Source organism: Sciurus vulgaris (genome assembly GCF_902686455.1).
Source record: "Sciurus vulgaris genome assembly, chromosome: 18".
In the NCBI taxonomy this organism is placed as follows: domain Eukaryota; kingdom Metazoa; phylum Chordata; class Mammalia; order Rodentia; family Sciuridae; genus Sciurus; species Sciurus vulgaris.
Window position 1 is genome coordinate 18,424,498 of NC_136479.1, and position 17,739 is coordinate 18,442,236.

The window sequence follows — 17,739 nt, forward strand, 5'->3', positions numbered from 1 at the left end:
GACAAAAGGTAGATAATACACCCTGAAAACATCATTAGCAAAGCTTTAAAGAGTTAATGGACGTTGAAAAGACGCCCGTGTCCTCGGGTTTGAAGACTTATACCGCCAAGGTGACAGAATCCCCAAGTTGATTGACGGATGCATTGCGATTGCCATGGAAACCTCAGGGTTCCCCACCCTGGCTTCCAGATACCGACAAGCTGATCCTAAAACTCATACAGAAAGGCCAGGGACCCGGAGCAGCCAGAACACTCGTGATGAGGGAAAACTAAGTCGAAGGACTCATGCGTCCCGGGTTCAAATCTAACCACTGAGCTCCAGCAGCCACGAGGGTGTGATCCCGGCGACAGATGGATCCACGGGTGGAAGAGATCTGCAGGGGAACAGGACTGGACGGTCAGAGTTCCGTCTTCCTGTCTCCCCCTCCAGTTCCAGTTCCTTTCCCTCCTTCCCCCTCCTCTCCCCGCCTCCCCTCAGCCCCAGGCACCTTCCTCCTCCTCTGCCTTCGCCGACTGGCAGGGATGAGCACACCCACCTCTCTGAGCCCCACGCTGCACACCTCCCTGTCCACGCACCCCCAGTCCAAGCGACAGGAGACTGTCTTCCTGTTCCAGATTCCCAGAGGGGGCAACATAATCAGCCCAGCTGGGGCCAGGAGCCCAGGGCTGTCCCATCTAATCAACTGACACCAGGGTCTTTGACCACTGGGCTTTCTCCCAGAAGGAGGGCTGGTGACGTGAGCAGCAGAAGTGGGGAGTCATACAGGCTTCCTGGTTCTCCTCAGGAAGCATCGAACTCAGTACCTGTCCTCCTCCCCTCCCCCGCAGGGGTGCTGCACACCGTTGTTCAAGCTGTGCACTGTTCGCCTCTAGGGGGCGCAATTCACAGAGGCACCGCAGGGGCGCAGATGTATTGTAACGATTTCTGATAGGAGCATGGGGAGGGAGGGTCTTTCTCTAACTTGAACCAAGCTGCCAGACAGAGTAGGGTGGGCTTTACTTGCCTGGGTCCCTTTGGAACCTGGACAGAACTGGGGGACAAGATGGTTACTCCAGGCCTCGGCTCCACCATCTGACGCATCCGTCTCCCTGCAGGTGGGCGCATCTCTGTTCGCCAGCAACGTTGGAAGTGGACATTTCCTTGGTCTGGCGGGGTCCGGGGCTGCTGTGGGTATTTCTGTAACTGCTTATGAGCTTAATGTAAGTACTTCACCCAGGACTTAGGCATCCCGCCTCTACCTGATGGGCGCACCTGGGGAAAAGTCACGTGAATGCTCTCAGTGCTTATTTATTTGGTACTGGGGGTTGAACCCAGGGGTGCAGCACTTAACCACTGAGCCACATCCCGGCCTTTCTTTTGTATTTTTATTTAGAGACAGGGTTTTGCTAAGTTTTGTAGGACCATGCTAAGTTTCTGAGGCTGACCTTGAATTTGCAGTCCTCTGGCCTTAGCCTCCCAAACCACTGGGATTACAGGTGCATGCACTGATGCACTTTAAAAAGTAGAATAGTACTTTTTGAAAAAAGAAATAGGAGGCTTCAAGGGTGCCCCATCAGCAAACCTCAGTTGGGTCTGTAAGTCTCAGACCTCCTGTGTTCGCTTGGAGACTCCCACAGATAGAGACTGGGAGAAGAGGATTCAGAATCCCTCTCTCACAGATGCAGAAAAAGGATGATCTCATGGGACAGCAATTGACCATCACGAAAATGGTACAGCTCGTGGTATTTGGTCTTTTTTGTTACCCCAGTGATATCCATGAGCTAGGACTCATTCCTACCTAGTAGGGTTCACACCGGATGATTTTTTCTGGGGAAGAAGTATTTTATTTATTAATGATGACCTTCATCTTCATCACGACCACATTTTTTAAGCGCGTGCTCTACATTTGGCTCAGACTTGAGTATGCTGCATGTGCTATTGCATTATGAAATTCAATTACAGACTAGAATCGGGTTACCTAGGTTCACACCCGGCCTCAATGCTCATAAGCTCTGTGACTCTTAACCTCCCTGAGTCACTAAGCTGCATCTCCAACCTGGATGGTCTACAAAGCTGTTTTAGAAGTCACTTAGTAGTCTCTTTCTGCCACATAGAGACAGTATGAGAATTAAATGAAGTAATAAATGAATTAATGCTTATAAAGGGTCAAAGGAGTTCCGGCACACAGTACTTGCTTGGTAAATATCATCTTGCTGATTTCCTTACAGTACAATAGTGAAGGGCTATAATTCTCATTTCACAAGTGAGCAGAATGAGACTCAGTAACACTCCCAGCATCCCCAGCCATGCATGAGCATGTCCTAGAGCCCAGGTCTGCCTTCACCCCTGTCCAGGAGGAGAGGAAGAACAGCTGGTTAAGAAGGTGATGTGACATTTAGGCTACACAAAACTAGAGGAGGTCACAAAGGCTTATAGTCCACTCTTCTCTTCCCTCCTTAATTCTCTTCTCCCTATTTAAAAAAAAAAAATAGAAATCTGAAGGGCAGGGAAGGTGAACTGTTCAGCAAGTAAGAGACAAAATCAGGTGGAGTTCAGGTCAGGTTACCTCAGGGTGCAGAGGGAAATCGGCACCTCCATGCAAGCTGAGTCAAGTTCTGACTGTTGTCTTGGGCAGGGTTTATTCTCTGTGCTGATGTTGGCCTGGATCTTCCTTCCCATCTACATCGCTGGCCAGGTGAGTCTGAGGGGCTTCAGGGTAGGATGGGATGGGGAGGCACTCTGGGGAAAGGCAGGGCTGGCCTTCCCTGTCCTCGAGCTCATGGACATCCATAAGAGATCCCAGCCCTGGGGAGGGATGATGCACAGGTGAGACCGCTAGGAACCCTGAGCAGCTCCTCATAACCAACACCCAAGGCACACATGGGCCTCTCAGAGGCTGGAAAGATGTAGGCTCAAAATTGTTTTAATGCCAAAACACAAATAATAAAACAATCTCAGCCAGGTGTGGCCATGCACACCTGTAATTCCAGTGACTTGGGAGGCTGAGGCAGGAGGATCAGAAATTCGAGGCCAGCCTCAGTGAATTATCAAGGCTGTAAGCAACTTAGTGAGAACTTGTGCCAAAATAAAAAGAGCTGGGGATGCAGCTCAGTGGTAAAGCACTCCTGGATTCCCCTGGGTCCAATCCCCAGCACCACCTCCCACAAAAGAAGTAGAAGTCATCGTCATCTGCTGAGTGAGGAAGGAGCCCGTGTGGCGGAAGGATGAACAGCCAGACTGGATGGCTGCTGTCGTGGTTTATAATAGGAAAGCCTGAGAGCATCCTCATGCCTCAGCCTCCCCAGTCCCTGGGATTGCAAGCGTGTGCCACTGCACGTAGACAGCAGCACGAATCCTCGCAAATTAGCAAGATGGACTCAAAAAGGGATGGGAGGAGGTGCTGGGGATGTGGCTCTCTGGGTGCCAGGCCCTGTGTTCTGTCCCCGGATCTGCAAAAGTGATGAACTAATTGAAGTCCCCTGGCTCTGGACAGCCTTTGGGCAATATCCTGCAAACATCCAAAGAAGAGACTAAGCCCACGCTGGTCACAAATACCAGGGTGCTGAGAAAAGATCAGAAGCCATCGGTTTGCTTTTTATGGCGGAAATAAACACAGGGAAGCCATAAAACACCAACGCGTAGCTCAGCGGGCTGTTGTAAAATGAACGCCCCGGCAGAACCTGGGACATAGTGTCCCCTTGGAACCTCAGGAGGACCACAGGCCTCCCTGCCTCCTTTCCTCCTGAAGTGCTCACTACCTGGCTTTTCTTTGCAGCTGTAATCACTCATGCCTGAGCAATACTGTTTGAGCTAACTTTTATTTATAATCGTACATAAATCGAATCAGGGGTAACATATTCTTTTTTTTTTTTTTTAAGTAATGCATTATACTTATACGTAATAGTTGAGTTCATTTTGACAAAAGCATACGTGCCTGGGACTTGATCTACTCCGTTTCAGTCCCTGGTGCCCCTCCTTTTCCCTACCTCCTCCCTTTCCCTACTCTCTCTCCTTTACTCGACTGGCACTTTACCACTGAGCCACAGCCCTTATTTATTTATTTATTTATTTTATTTTGAGACAGGGTTTTGCAAAGTTACTTAGGGCCTCACTAAGTTGTGGAGGCTGGCCTCAAACTTGTGATCCTCCTGCCTCAGCCTCCAGAGCCACTGGCATTACAGGTGTGCTCTCCCACAGCCAGCTATTTGTTTATTTTTGATTGGTTTTTCAAATAGACTCACAGGGAAGTGGAACTCACTGTGGTGTGCTTACATGTGCACACAGCATGATTTTGGTAAATTCATTGGGCATTTCCTCCCCTTTCTTGTACCTCCTTCCTCCTTCTCCAGCTCCTACTCCGCTGACCCTCCCCAGAGATCAATGGATTCTTTGGGTGCATGGATTTTCATTGCTATGTGGATGCAACACCCTGATGCATTTAACCATTCTGCAGTTCATGGACACTCAGGAGGTCCCGTGTTCAGCTGCGATGGACAGTGCTGTCGTGGGCCTGTGTACACCCGTGTCTTCATTTCACACATGCACAGATGGGGAGACTCTCCCTGCTGTCCCTGAGTGGAATTGCCGGGCCACAGAATGTCTATCTTAGGTTTGACACTGTCAAACTTTCTCCCGGAGAGATACCCCGCACTCCAGAGTTCCATATCCTTGCTGAGATGTGGGTCGTCAAGATTCTTGCCCATCTAGCACGTGCACTTGGTATCTCACTGTGCTTTTGATTGACAAGTCTATCCATGTGCTTTCTGGCCATTGAAATTTCCTCTTTGGAAATTGCTGTAACTTGCTGCTACCATTGAGATCTGGGCTGTTCCCCAAAAGTCCAGATGATAAAGGCTTGGTGCCCAGCCAGGTGCTACTGGGAGGCGGTGGGAACTTTAAGAAGCAGGGCCTAGTGGGAGGGCATAGGTCTTTGGGGAGTACTCTCCAGGGCACTGTGAGACCCCAGTCTCCTCTTCTCTTTTGCCATACAGCAAGCACTTTGGCTCTGTCACACCCTCCCACCATGATGTGCTGCCATAGGTCCAGAGCAATGGAGCCAACCCATCCTGGGCAAAACTATGAACCCAAACTCAAATACGAGCCCAAACAAACCTTTTCTTTTTATAAATTGACCATCTTGTGTATTTGTCATAGTAACAGAAAGTCTAGGATTTTTGTCCATTTTTCTATTAGGTTGCTTGCCTTGTTTTATTGACTTGTAGACATTCTTCAGATATTCCAGAAACAAGTCCTCAGGATGGTTGCATGTTCACAAGTTTCTTTCTTTCTTTTTTTAACTGCATTCACTTTCTCCTGGTACCTTTCAATGAACAGGTCTCAATTTTACTGGAGTCACATCTATCCTCCCTTCCACATCTTGCTTAAAAAAAAAAAAAAAAAAATCTTTTCCTATTGCAAAGGCATAAAGGTATTCTCCCATGTATTTTTTTTTTCTAGAACTTTCCACATCCACCTAGAATTCACTTTTGCCTACCATGTTTGGAAAATAGGATCATGCAAATATGACCCACTAAGGCAATTAGAGACTCATTTTATTTATGAAAAAATAAAAAAGCAAGCCGTACCTCTCAGGGGCCACCCACCTCTCCATCCATTTCCATCCTTCTGAACATTTCCCATCCAGTGAGAAGGGTGCATCGAGCTGCACCGGGCGCAGGTCAGGCACCTTCTCCCAAGTAGTTCCTCCAGCTCTCCAGGTCTCTACCTCCCTGGCCTATGACAAGGCTCTCCCCTCCTGCCGAAAAGTCTCCCTTTCTCCTTCTTGACTTGGTCACTAACTCCGTTTCATCCTTCGGATTTTAGATCAAGCAACGGTTTTCCCAAAAAAGCCGTTCTCAGCTCCCTTTTGGGTTCGGGCTCCTTGTCTGTTGCATTTGCTCAGGTTGCCATTCTGCATCTGCTTGTGTGATGATTAAATCAACAAGCCTCTTCCACCAGACCAGGGGTTCTCAGCCTTGGCAACAGTGATATTTGGGGCCGGGTCATTCTTTGTCATGAGTGCATCCTGTTTGGTGGGGTGGTTCTGTGCACGGTGCAATGTTGAGCAGCATCTCTGGTCTCTGTCCTTAGGTGCCCGTATCACCTCCCCAAATTGTGACAGCCAGGATATCTCCAGACAGTGCCAAAAAACTCCCGTGGGGGTGAAAAATCTTGCCTGGTTGAGAATCGTTGCAGTGGGCCGTGTGTCTCCCAGGAGGTGGGGGGCAAGGGGACCATCTGTTTTCTCCTGGTGCCTAGAATGGTGCCTGGCACAGGGGTGACGCTCAGTATTTGTTGAAATGTATCGACACCCGGTCTCACCTGAATCCAGAGGTGAAATGAGGAATGATCCAACACCCCAGTGAGGCACCAGGTAGGGACCAGAGGTCTTGGTCAAGTCCCAAAGTGGAGTCATCAGAGTCAGCCAGGGAGAGAGCTGGGCGGATGGACATTGGGTGTCAGAGGTGACCCAGGTCTTGGAGATGCCGAGGCCGAGGACTTGCTGGAGGGAGAAGCCCAACTGTGGGGGCCGAGCACACTGAGGTTCTCCATGTGGTGTCTGCTGGGGGTTCTTGGGTAATTGTTGGAGCTGTTTCCAGATTTGGGGTGAAGGCTGGAGAGACAGGAAGAGGAGGGGCAGGAAGGAGTGGAAATCGCTGTCACCAGGTGGCGGGGGTTTCAGCGAAGGGGGCTGTTCAAGAGCTAGGGTGGGCGGCAGTGTGGACGTGCTTGGGGGACAGCACGTGTCGGGGGAGGGACGCAGGGCTGTCGTGGAGGTCCCTGGGCAGGGCATTTGCTGGGGCTCCCAGCAGAGGTGTCCCTGTGTGGACAGGCCACCGGGGCAGCTGGAGCCAGGGCGGCTCCGGGAGGGTGCTGGGCAGGTCCTTGGGATCACTGGTCACTTCTACACAGCCCCCACCTGGGAACCGCCCCTCCCCTCCCCTCCCCTCCTCCTCTTCTTCTCTCTCCCTCTCTCTCCTCTCCTCTTTTTCTCTTCTCTCCTTTCTCCTTTCTGTTCCTCTCCTCCTCTTCTCTCTCTCTCTCCTCTCCTTTCCCTCTTCCCTTCCTCCCCACTCCCCCTCCCCCTCTCCCCTTCCCCCTCCCTCTCCCCCTCTCTCTCCCCCTCTCCTCTCCTCTTTCTCTCCTCTCTCTCCTCTTCTCTCTCTCTCCTCCTGTCTTCTTTCTCTTCTCTCCTCTCCCTTTCCCCTCCCTCTCCCCCTCCCTCTCCCCCTCCCTCTCCCCCTCCCCCCCCCTTGCCTGCTGGCCGACTGTCTTTTCAGCTGTTTTAGGACCTGCAGCCTGGCCCCGCCTCCACTCTCCAGCCGCCTCTTCTCTTTCCTCAGACTGTTTTCTAGACCTGGCGAAAGGGCTATAGTCCAGCAATTCCCCCAGAATTTGGAGTGCGGGGATTCTGGAGGTGGTGCTGGGTGTTGGCCCCGGCCCACTACTCTGAATCTCAAGTGGACGCCATAGTCTTTCGGGTTTTTAAATTCTTTTCAAAATGTTTCATTTTTAATTGACACAGAATAGTGGCACGTGTGTGAGGGGCACAGTGTGGTGTGTGACAGTTTGGAATGTGAGCACACTGTGAGGTGATCTTATCAGGGGAACTCGGGGACAAAGTCTCACATCTCAGGCAGTGTGCCTTGTCCCTCAGCAGTTCTCTCCCCCTCCCGCTCCGTCAAGAAAGAATGAATAGGTGGGGCAAATAGGTGGGGTGAGTGATCCCGACTCAGGAAGATGGCAAGTTCAAGGTCAGGAGAGTGGCAAGTTCAGGGCCAGCCTCAGCAAACAACTCAGTGAGACGTTTCAAAATGAAAAACACCCTTGGGTTAAATCCCCAGTACCCACCCCCCAAAAACAAGGACGTCTTTAATGTACAACAACAAGTTGCCGGAAGAGAATAGAAGCTAAATGGTCCTGTCATTCCTGTATTTATTTTTGAGGGTTTCCTTAAATTTAGGATGGGTTTTTTTTAATTGTTGTTGTTGTTGTTTTGTTATTTTGGTTTTTGTGTTTTGGTACTGGGGGTTGAAGCCAGCGGGGGCTTAATAATCACTGAGCAACATCCCCAGCCTTTTTTTTTTTCCTTTTAATTTGTTTAGAGACAGGGTCTCACCGAGTTGCTTAGGGCCTCACTAAGTTGCTGAGGCTGGCTGTGAACTCACCATCCTCCTGCCTCAGCCTCCCCAGCCACTGGGATGACAGGTGTATGCCCAGGCTCTTCACTGATTTTCTATTACAGTAGTGATTTAAAGTTTCTTTTAAAGACAAGTTTACGTAATAAGAAAGCATGAGTGTGTGTGTGTGTTTTAAAAAGCCTATTAAATAAATAAATAAATAAAAAATACTAGTGCCAGGCACAGTGGCACACGCCTGCAATCCCAGCTGCATGGGAGACAGGATCACACGTTCCGGGGCCAGCCTGGGCCAATGAGCAAGAGCCTGTCTCAAGCTAAAAACTAAAGGAGGGCTGGAGGTAGAGGGCCTCTGGGTTCAGTCCCCAGCATGGCCCAGACAGAATAGCTGCAGCAGCCTCGAGGGGCAGACACATGTCTTACCCTGGGCTGTGATAGTGGGCCCACACCCCTGCACAGAGCCCCAGCTCCTCCACTCCTGGGACCCAGGGAGAATCCCAGGAAGACCCTCTGTGAGTCTAACTTTGGGTAAGGGTGGGCATGAAGAGGCCCGGCCACCGGGGGAGCCACAAGCCAGAGTCAGCTGGAGCTGGACGCTGGGCCCTCGCCCCCACCAGGTCACCACCATGCCAGAATACCTCAGGAAGCGCTTTGGTGGCAGCAGGATCTCCGTCACCCTGGCTGTGATCTACCTATTCATGTACATCTTCACCAAGATATCGGTAAGCTGGGGACACAGTCTGGCCAGGCTGCCCGCCGCTCTCTGGGCTGCCTCCTCCCCATCTGCTTTCCCCTCCTCTCAGGCGGTTTCGGGGAGGCCCGAGGAGGCTGGGAGGCCAGGCAGGCAGAGGGGAGGCAGAGAGGTCAGAGTCATTGTGTGGAATGCCAAGCGCCCCACCAGCCCTAGGGGGGCCTCTGACCTTCCTCTGGGTCAGGCAATGATTAGCTCTTCCTCAGCTGTACTGAGGGCAAGTTGGACCTGCCTCCCTCTGACCTTTGGAAGGGCAGAGCTCCTGGCAAGTGGCAAAACAGACACTGGCAATCTCGGGCTCGCTCAGCAGGCCTGGCTCAGGCCGCAGCTGGGGCTGGGCAGGAATGCGCCCGGTGAGAGGGCAGCAAGCAGAGGCGAAGGAGCGCCATCTGATCCAAACAACTACTACCCACTCTGCCAGCTCCTGGCGCAAAGGACAGACTCAGAACCCCTTCTGGAATGTTCCCTTGCAAGCCCCTGAGAACAGACAGATGCCTCACAGGGAAGTCACATCTCAGAAGGAGTTAACCCGCTAGGGAAAGGGGGATGGGCACTTCAGATTGGGGACCAACACCAGCAAAAGCTGGGGGGCCTGGGCGCGCACGACATGGGTAAGAACCGAATATCTGAGAGCCTGAATCTGAAGCCAAGGGGCCGGCGTGTCACAGGGCCTGGCACGTGACTCTGACTTATTTAGCCCTTATTCGAGAGGACCACAGGGGGCTGCTCAAAAGTTTTTTTTTTTTTTTTTGTTTTTTTTTTTTAAGTGTAGATGGACACCATCTCTTTATTTTATTCATTAATTTTTATGGGGTCTGAGGGGCGAATCCAGCACCTCACGCGTGCCAGGCAAGCACTGTGCACTGAGCCACCACCCCAGCCCCTGCTCAGAAGTTTTAATGGCGAGAAGAACGGACGTGACCATGACAGAATCACGGAGGCTGAGGGTGGAGGGTGGAGTGGGAGAAGACCAAGAGCAGAAGCAGGAACCCATCCCGTTGGCCTGGGCCAGGGTCTCCACGTGCCCACCGGCTCCAGTTGGCACCTCCTGACTTGGGATGAGATTGAGGAAGAGGCCAATGTGGGGTTCTTTTGTGTTCGTCAGACTCTGGGCGGGGGCCTGACCCTGGAGAGACCGTGCCGCCGAGGTCCACCCGTCCATCCCCGCGTCCATCCGCTCATCTGTCACACTCCCGTCTCCGCAGGTGGACATGTACGCGGGTGCCATCTTTATCCAGCAGTCTCTGCACCTGGATCTCTACCTGTCGGTGGTCGGGCTCTTGGCCATCACAGCTCTGTACACCGTCGCAGGTACGACAACCAGGGCCGGCATGGGGAGGTGGGCGGGGCTTCTGATGCCTGAGTGCGCTCAGACCTGGGCCTGAACCCCACTCCATCGCCCCAGGCTTAGGGTTCATCTGGGACATGACCTAAAGAAAGAGGATTGCCCACTAAGAAAAAGGATTTCTAAATACACCCCCACATACTGGTTTTTCCCTATTCCTGGACCCCCAAACTTGTAGAGGACCTACTAAGTGCTGAGTATGTGTATTCACATGCAGAATATGAAGCTGGACAATTAACTCTTGCAATTCTGGGGCCTGAGGGTGGGCAGCTTTGTCTTTCTCCCTCAGACTTGTGTCCTAGAAAAGTTGCCTTGCACATAGTAGGGCCTTGACTGGTTTTGTTTTTTTGTGCAGGGGATACCAGGGATTGAAGTACTCAAACACTGAACCACATCCTCAGTCCTATTTTGTATTTTATTTAGAGACAGGGTCTCACTGAGTTGCTTAGCACCTCGCTGTTGCTGAGATTGGCTTTGAACTCATGACCTTCCTGCCTCAGCCTCCCGAGGCGCTGGAATTATAGGGGTGCACCTCTGCGCCTGGCCACCCCAACTGTTTTTGAATGTTCACCTTCTCATCTGCTCCAAATTCACCCTTCTCTGCTTCCTCTTGGTACAATATAATTCACTCCACAAAGGTACAGTCACACACACACACACATACACACAATTTCTCATCTCTATGAGAAAGAATATATACATATATATGTATACACACACACATATATATGTATATATACATACACATATTTACACCTATTATGTGCTACATACTATACTAGTAATTGGACCATAGACATAAACAAGAAAGACAAAATTCTCTACCCCAGAGGAACTTGCATTTTTAAAATTTTTTATTTATTTATTTTTTGAGGTGCTGGGGATTGAACCCAGGGCCTTGTACTTACAAGGCAAGCACTCTACCAACTGAGCTACATCCCCAGCCTGGAACTTGCATTGTAAGCACAAAATCACAAATGCTTGCTGGGTGCGGTGGCCCACGCCAATAATCCCAACAGGTCAGGAGGCTGAGGCAGGAGGATCACAAGTTCAACAACCAGCCTCAGCAACTTAGTGAGGCCCTAAGCAACTTAGTGGGACCCTGTCTCAAAATAAAAAATAAAAAGGGCTGGGGATGTGGCTCAGTGGTTAAGCATCCCTGGGTTAAAAAAAAAAATCTCAGATAAATGCTCAATAAACATTAGCATAGACATGAAGGTGGGTGTAAGTGATGCTAAACTTTAGTTTCTCAAAAACTTCAGGTGATTTCAGTACAGGGTAGCAGAGAATTGGAGCGAGCACCTAAGCCAGGGCTTGTCCCCTTTGTGAGTAGGCTGTCCCTGCTGATAAGGAAGGCGGGATCAGGGAAAAAGCCATGCCCCCGCGCTGGATCTGTTTGTTTTTAATTACACAGTGACTGTGCCCTTTGGTAAACACATGCTCACATCAGATAGTGTCCCTTCCCCTTAGGAAAGGAGGCAGGAGGCAGGAACAGAGAGGGCCTGGGAAGATGGCTCTGTTCAGGGGCTGTTGGCTTTGCAAACATGATGTCATGGCAAAGATTATTCTAGGTGGTAAAACCCACTCAGAATCCTCGTGGGCAGAACACCATGGTCCTGTTCAGAAAGTCTAGGGGTCTCTGAATGCCTGGTCCTCACATCCCTTTTCCAGTCTTAGAAATAAACTTGTTCAGAAATTGAGGACAGTGGAGTGAGACAGTCCTCAGTGAGGAGTCCTCATGGTGAGAGAGTCCTCATGGTGAGACAGCCCTCATGGTGAGACAGTCCTCATGGTGAGACAGTCCTCATGGTGAGACAGTCCTCATGGTGAGACAGTCCTCATGGTGAGACAGCCCTCAGTGAGACAGCCCTCATGGTGAGACAGCCCTATGGTGAGACAGTCCTCATGGTGAGACAGTCCTCAGTGAGACAGCCCTCATGGTGAGACAGCCCTATGGTGAGACAGTCCTCATGGTGAGACAGCCCTATGGTGAGACAGTCCTCATGGTGAGACAGTCCTCAGTGAGACAGCCCTCATGGTGAGACAGTCCTCATGGTGAGACAGCCCTATGGTGAGACAGTCCTCAAAAGTGAGACAGTCCTCATGGTGAGACAACCTTGAGTGAGACAGCCCTCATGGTGAGACAGTCCTCAGTGAGACAGCCCTCATGGTGAGACAGCCCTATGGTGAGACAGTCCTCATGGTGAGACAGTCCTCAGTGAGACAGCCCTCATGGTGAGACAGCCCTATGGTGAGACAGTCCTCATGGTGAGACAGTCCTCATGGTGAGACAGTCCTCATGGTGAGACAGTCCTCAGTGAGACAGCCCTCATGGTGAGACAGCCCTATGGTGAGACAGTCCTCATGGTGAGACAGTCCTCATGGTGAGACAGTCCTCATGGTGAGACAGTCCTCATGGTGAGACAGCCCTATGGTGAGACAGTCCTCATGGTGAGACAGTCCTCAGTGAGACAGCCCTCATGGTGAGACAGCCCTATGGTGAGACAGTCCTCAAAAGTGAGACAGTCCTCATGGTGAGACAGCCCTCATGGTGAGACATCCTCAGTAAGACAGCCCTCATGGTGAGACAGTCCTCAAAAGTGAGACAGTCCTCATGGTGAGACAGCCCTCATGGTGAGACAGCCCTCATGGTGAGACATCCTCAGTGAGACAGCCCTCATGGTGAGACAGCCCTCAAAAGTGAGACAGTCCTCATGGTGAGACAGCCCTCAAAAGTGAGACAGTCCTCATGGTGAGACAGTCCTCATGGTGAGACAGTCCTCAGTGAGACAGCCCTCATGGTGAGACAGTCCTCATGGTGAGAGCCCTCATAGGTGAGACAGCCCTCATGGTGAGGCAGCCCTCATGGTGAGACAGTCCTCATAGGTGAGACAGTCCTCATGGTGAGACAGCCCTCATGGTGAGACAGTCCTCATGGTGAGACAGCCCTCATGGTGAGACAGCCCTCATAGGTGAGACAGTCCTCATGGTGAGACAGCCCTCATGGTGAGACAGCCCTATGGTGAGACAGCCCTCATGGTGAGACAGTCCTCATAGGTGAGACAGTCCTCATGGTGAGACAGTCCTCATGGTGAGACAGTCCTCAGTGAGACAGCCCTCATGGTGAGACAGCCCTATGGTGAGACAGTCCTCATGGTGAGACAGTCCTCAGCGAGACAGTCCTCATGGTGAGACAGTCCTCATGTGTGTGACAGTCCTCATGGTGAGACAGTCCTCATGGGTGTGACAGATCTCGTGGTGAGACAGTCCTCATGGTGAGACAGTCCTCGTGTGTGACAGTCCTCATGGTGAGACAGTCCTCATGGGGGCGACAGTTCTCGTGGTGAGACAGTCCTCATGGTGAGACAGTCCTCATGGGTGTGACAGTTCTTGTGGTGATACATTGCTGTGCTGATGCACCACTCACTGGTGTAGGGGCTTCCACAAACTTGGCTTCTGATTCCTCCACTTTCATGGCTTCCTGGGTGGTTGCCCCGCTGGCCTCACCTGCCTTCAGTGAGTGGGAGTTGGATGGGAAAGTGTGGTGGGACCAAGATGGCCTCCCTCCCATGGCAGGTGGGCAGCATGGCAGCTGGCCAGGTGGTGCCCCCAGGCCACTGCCATCCCCAATTAGGTGAGACTGGGCTGCTTGGAGCATTCTGCTCTCAGGGCAGCAGGAGATTAAGAACCAAGGCTGCAGGGCTCCTGCAGGGCCAGGCTTGGAACCGCACCACGTCACTTCTACAGGATTAGAGCAGGTCACAGGGCCACCTTCTCCTCACCATAAGAGGAACAGCGACCCATGTTGCAGAATGTCCACGCATGCAGGGGAGGTTACTGTTCCCATCTTGCAATCAGTCGGCCTTAGGAAGTCTCCGGTGGGTTCTTGTGCATCTGTGACCCCTCCCCACCAGTGTCCCTGGTGCTCACCTCAGTGTCCGTCCCCAGGTGGCCTGGCGGCTGTGATCTACACGGACGCTCTGCAGACAGGAATCATGCTCCTGGGAGCATTCACCTTGATGGGCTACAGTAAGTGGGGTCTCACAGTTGCTCGGGTGGAAGACGGTATCACTCGGTTGTCAAAAATACACTGCATGAGGTTCCGTCACGGGGGCTTTGCTTGAGACATGGTTATTTTGGCTGAAAGAGAATTGTGTTCTCATGGAAATTTCTGGGTGTTTTATAAAAAATATTTTCAGTTGTAGATGGACATAATACCTTTATTTTGTTTTAATTTTTCACTTTTTTTGAGTTGTTGATGGGTCTTTTATTTATTGATATGTGGTGCTGAATATTGAACCCAGTGCAAGCACTCTACCACTGAGCCACATCCCCAGCACTATTTTGTATTTTATTTAGAGACAGGGTCTCACTGAGTTGCTTAGGGCCTTGCTTTGGCTGAGGCTGGCTTTGAACTTGAGATCCTCCTGCCTCAGCCTCCTGAGCCGCTGGGATTACAGGCATGAGCCAGCAGCCTGGCTTCCATGTTTTTCTTTAAAGTAAAAATTAATATCTCTTCTTATGTGGATATAGATAAATGATTGGATAAATATATGAAAGGAGGTAAAGGAGCAACTCTTTCCTATAGAAGAATTCCGATAAGTCAACATAGACAGGATGAAGGAACTAGAAATTCGTCATTGGAGCACCAGAGTAATAATTGTTGCCAGTGTGCTCCAACGCTGGGTGCTCCAGTTAGCAGGTGGAAGCCTGTGAGGACATAGACATTCACAGAATGTCAGAGCACAGCACCTGAGCTGGGCACAGTGGCGCAGCCTATAATCCCAGCAGCTTGGGAGGCTGAGGCAGGAGGATCGTGAGTTCAAAGCCAGCCTCAGCAACTTAGCGAGAAAGAATGACAAAAAAAAAAAAAAAAAAAAGAAGAAGAAGAAAAGTATTGCACCTGAAATAGTTCTTAGTTACAAAGGAAAAATAGTCAGTATACAGAGGAGAAAACTGGTGTACACCACCATAACTAAGTGCTCAAAGTTAAGACCAGCAGTAATAAGACATATTGATGCCACGTACCTCCTGATCCCGAGCAGAGCATGTTGACTTGTGCCATTCGTGTTGTTGTTGTTCCTGGGGATTGAATCTAGGGCACTCTGGCATTCAGCCACATCCCCAGCTCTTTCCAATTTTTGTTTTGAGACAGGATCTCACTAAGTTGTTGAGACTGGCCTCGAACTTACGATCCTCCTGCCTCAGCCTCCCAAGTAGCTGGGACAAAATGTACACACCACTGCACCTGACTAAGTTTGTACCATTCTTGCTGAAAATATATGCATCTTAACTTCATCAGGACTAAGCAGCAGATACACCCAAATTGAGGGACAATTCATAAGATATCTAACCATTATTCAAAAGGGTCAAGAGCCTAGAAAGTAAAGGAGAGACAGCAGAACTATCCCAGAGTGGAGGAAAATAGGAGACAAATGAAAAGTGGGATCCTGGCTTGGATCCTGGCTTGTATCCCAGAAGAGAAAAAGGACATTGGTGGAGAGATCTGAAGAGTCCGTGGTGTAGTTAATAGTATTGTTCCAAAGCTGTCATCGTCCACTCGGGCTCTGTAACAACAAACATTGCTCACAAATCTGAAGCTGGGAAATCCAAAATCAAGCTGCCAGCAGATTCCGTAGCATGAGAACGTGCCTTCCGGCTGGGTCCTCACGTGGGGAAGGGGCTAGCTAGTGCTCTGAGGTCCCTTTTCTAAGGCATTCATCCCTTTCATGAGGGATCTGCCCTCATGACCTAATCACATCCCGAAGTCCCCATCATCTGGGGATTAGGATTCCAACATATGGATTTAGGGGAGGACTCAAACATTCGGATAATAGGAAATATTAATTTCTTCATTTTCATAACTGTAGTATGGTTAGGAAAGATGATAGCATTGGCTACAGGGTCCTGCCTGGTCCCCAGCACAGTGTTGTTCAGCTGTGGGGCTTTGGGAAAGCGATTGGATCATGGGGTGCTTATCTCCCCAATGGGCTAATCCCTTAGTGGTGTCTTACCTGCAGGGACTGTTGGGAGGCAGTGGAAACCATAGGCCTTGGACCTCGTTGTCAGGAGTGGGTCCTTGGGGCACACATGCCCTTGAGGACTATAAAGAGAGCTCTCTTTCTTTCTCTCTGTTCCCCAGCTGCTAGGAGCTGAGCAGCTTGGTTCCACCACACCTTCTCCCATGTTGCTTCTGCCTCACCCCAGGCCCAGAGCAATAGATCTGGCCAACCACAGACTGAAGTTCCTGGAACCATGAGGCCAAATAAATTTTTCTTTCTTAAAGTTGTGTGTGTGTGTGTGTGTGTGTGTGTGTGTGTGTGTGTATATATTTATATATATTTATACTTATAAATATATATATAAATATATGTTTAAATATATATATAAATATATGTTTAAGGAATTTTTTTTCTTAAAAGGAAATAAAAAAGAGTCACAACCAAAAGGAAAAAAATAAAATAGAAAGAAAAGCATTACCTATTACAATACAAGAAAATTAGACAAAATTCTATTGAATGCAGTGATCATTGACATGGTAGGTTTACAGCTGTGTGCTATTATTCTTTTACTCAGCTATGTATTGTTTATTTCCTCAACAAAACTCAAGATTTCTAGTTTGGGTTCAATTGAGTTGATATCATTTGCAAGTGGTCTGTGTAAAAATAGCATAACATGAGGCAAAAAGGATCCAACAGAGGGAAATACCTTCTATATTGAAAAGTAGAAAATTAACAATAGAGATATAATCTTTGTGTGTTAAATAACATTGCAGCAAGAAACACAAAAGCAAAAGTTGTTAGAAGTTCACAGAAAGCTAAGTAGTATGAAAATACTTTAACACATGACAGAACAAGAGAGCGAAACAAAAATATTTAGAAGTTATGAATTTTATGTAAATGAATAAACATTATCATAATAGTGAATGTTCCTTTCTTTCCAGCATCCACAGAAAGATTTTACAAAAGTCAATCATGGAAAAGTACTAAAATTTTGCAAAAATACCCACACTAACAATATTCAATTACCTTACCCATGTGAAACAAACCAAGAAATTAAACTCATTATGAGTTTGAGTTTATTTTCAATCTAATCACTTAGAATGTTAAAGCCATCTTCCAAGTAGTGCTTGGTAGGCACCTGTGGTCCCAAATACTTGGGGGACTGAGGAGGGAGGATTACTTGAGTTCACAAATACCAACCTGAGCAGCACAGTGAGACCCCAGTTTTAAGAAGAAGAAAAAAAAAAAAACCTGCAATTATGAATTATTCAAATAAAACAAGAACCTTATATTTCATATTTAATAGAGGAAGTCAAACACTATGCTGTAAAAACATTTTTTGGGGGGGGTACCAGGGATTAAACCAGGGGTGCTTAACCACTGAGCCACATCCCCAACCCTTTTTATGTTTTATTTAGAGACAGGGTCTTGCTAAGTTGCTTAGGGCCTCGCTAAGTTGCTGAGGCTGGCCTTGAATTTGTGATCCTTCTTCCTCAGACTCCAGAGCTATTGGGATTGCAGGTG

General features: G+C 49.4%; 1 protein-coding gene across 2 annotated transcripts in view; it reads left to right on the plus strand.

The window, feature by feature from the left end:
* SLC5A11 (solute carrier family 5 member 11) overlaps window positions 1-17,739 on the plus strand; it is a 54,615-nt gene that overhangs the window by 15,205 nt on the left and 21,671 nt on the right. For both annotated transcript variants that reach the window (XM_079121177.1, XM_079121178.1), the window contains exons 4-8: window positions 1,095-1,199; window positions 2,615-2,674; window positions 8,735-8,839; window positions 10,074-10,179; window positions 14,162-14,242. In XM_079121177.1, the coding sequence (XP_078977303.1) occupies window positions 1,095-1,199; window positions 2,615-2,674; window positions 8,735-8,839; window positions 10,074-10,179; window positions 14,162-14,242 (457 nt within the window). The remainder of the gene's footprint in view (window positions 1-1,094; window positions 1,200-2,614; window positions 2,675-8,734; window positions 8,840-10,073; window positions 10,180-14,161; window positions 14,243-17,739) is intronic.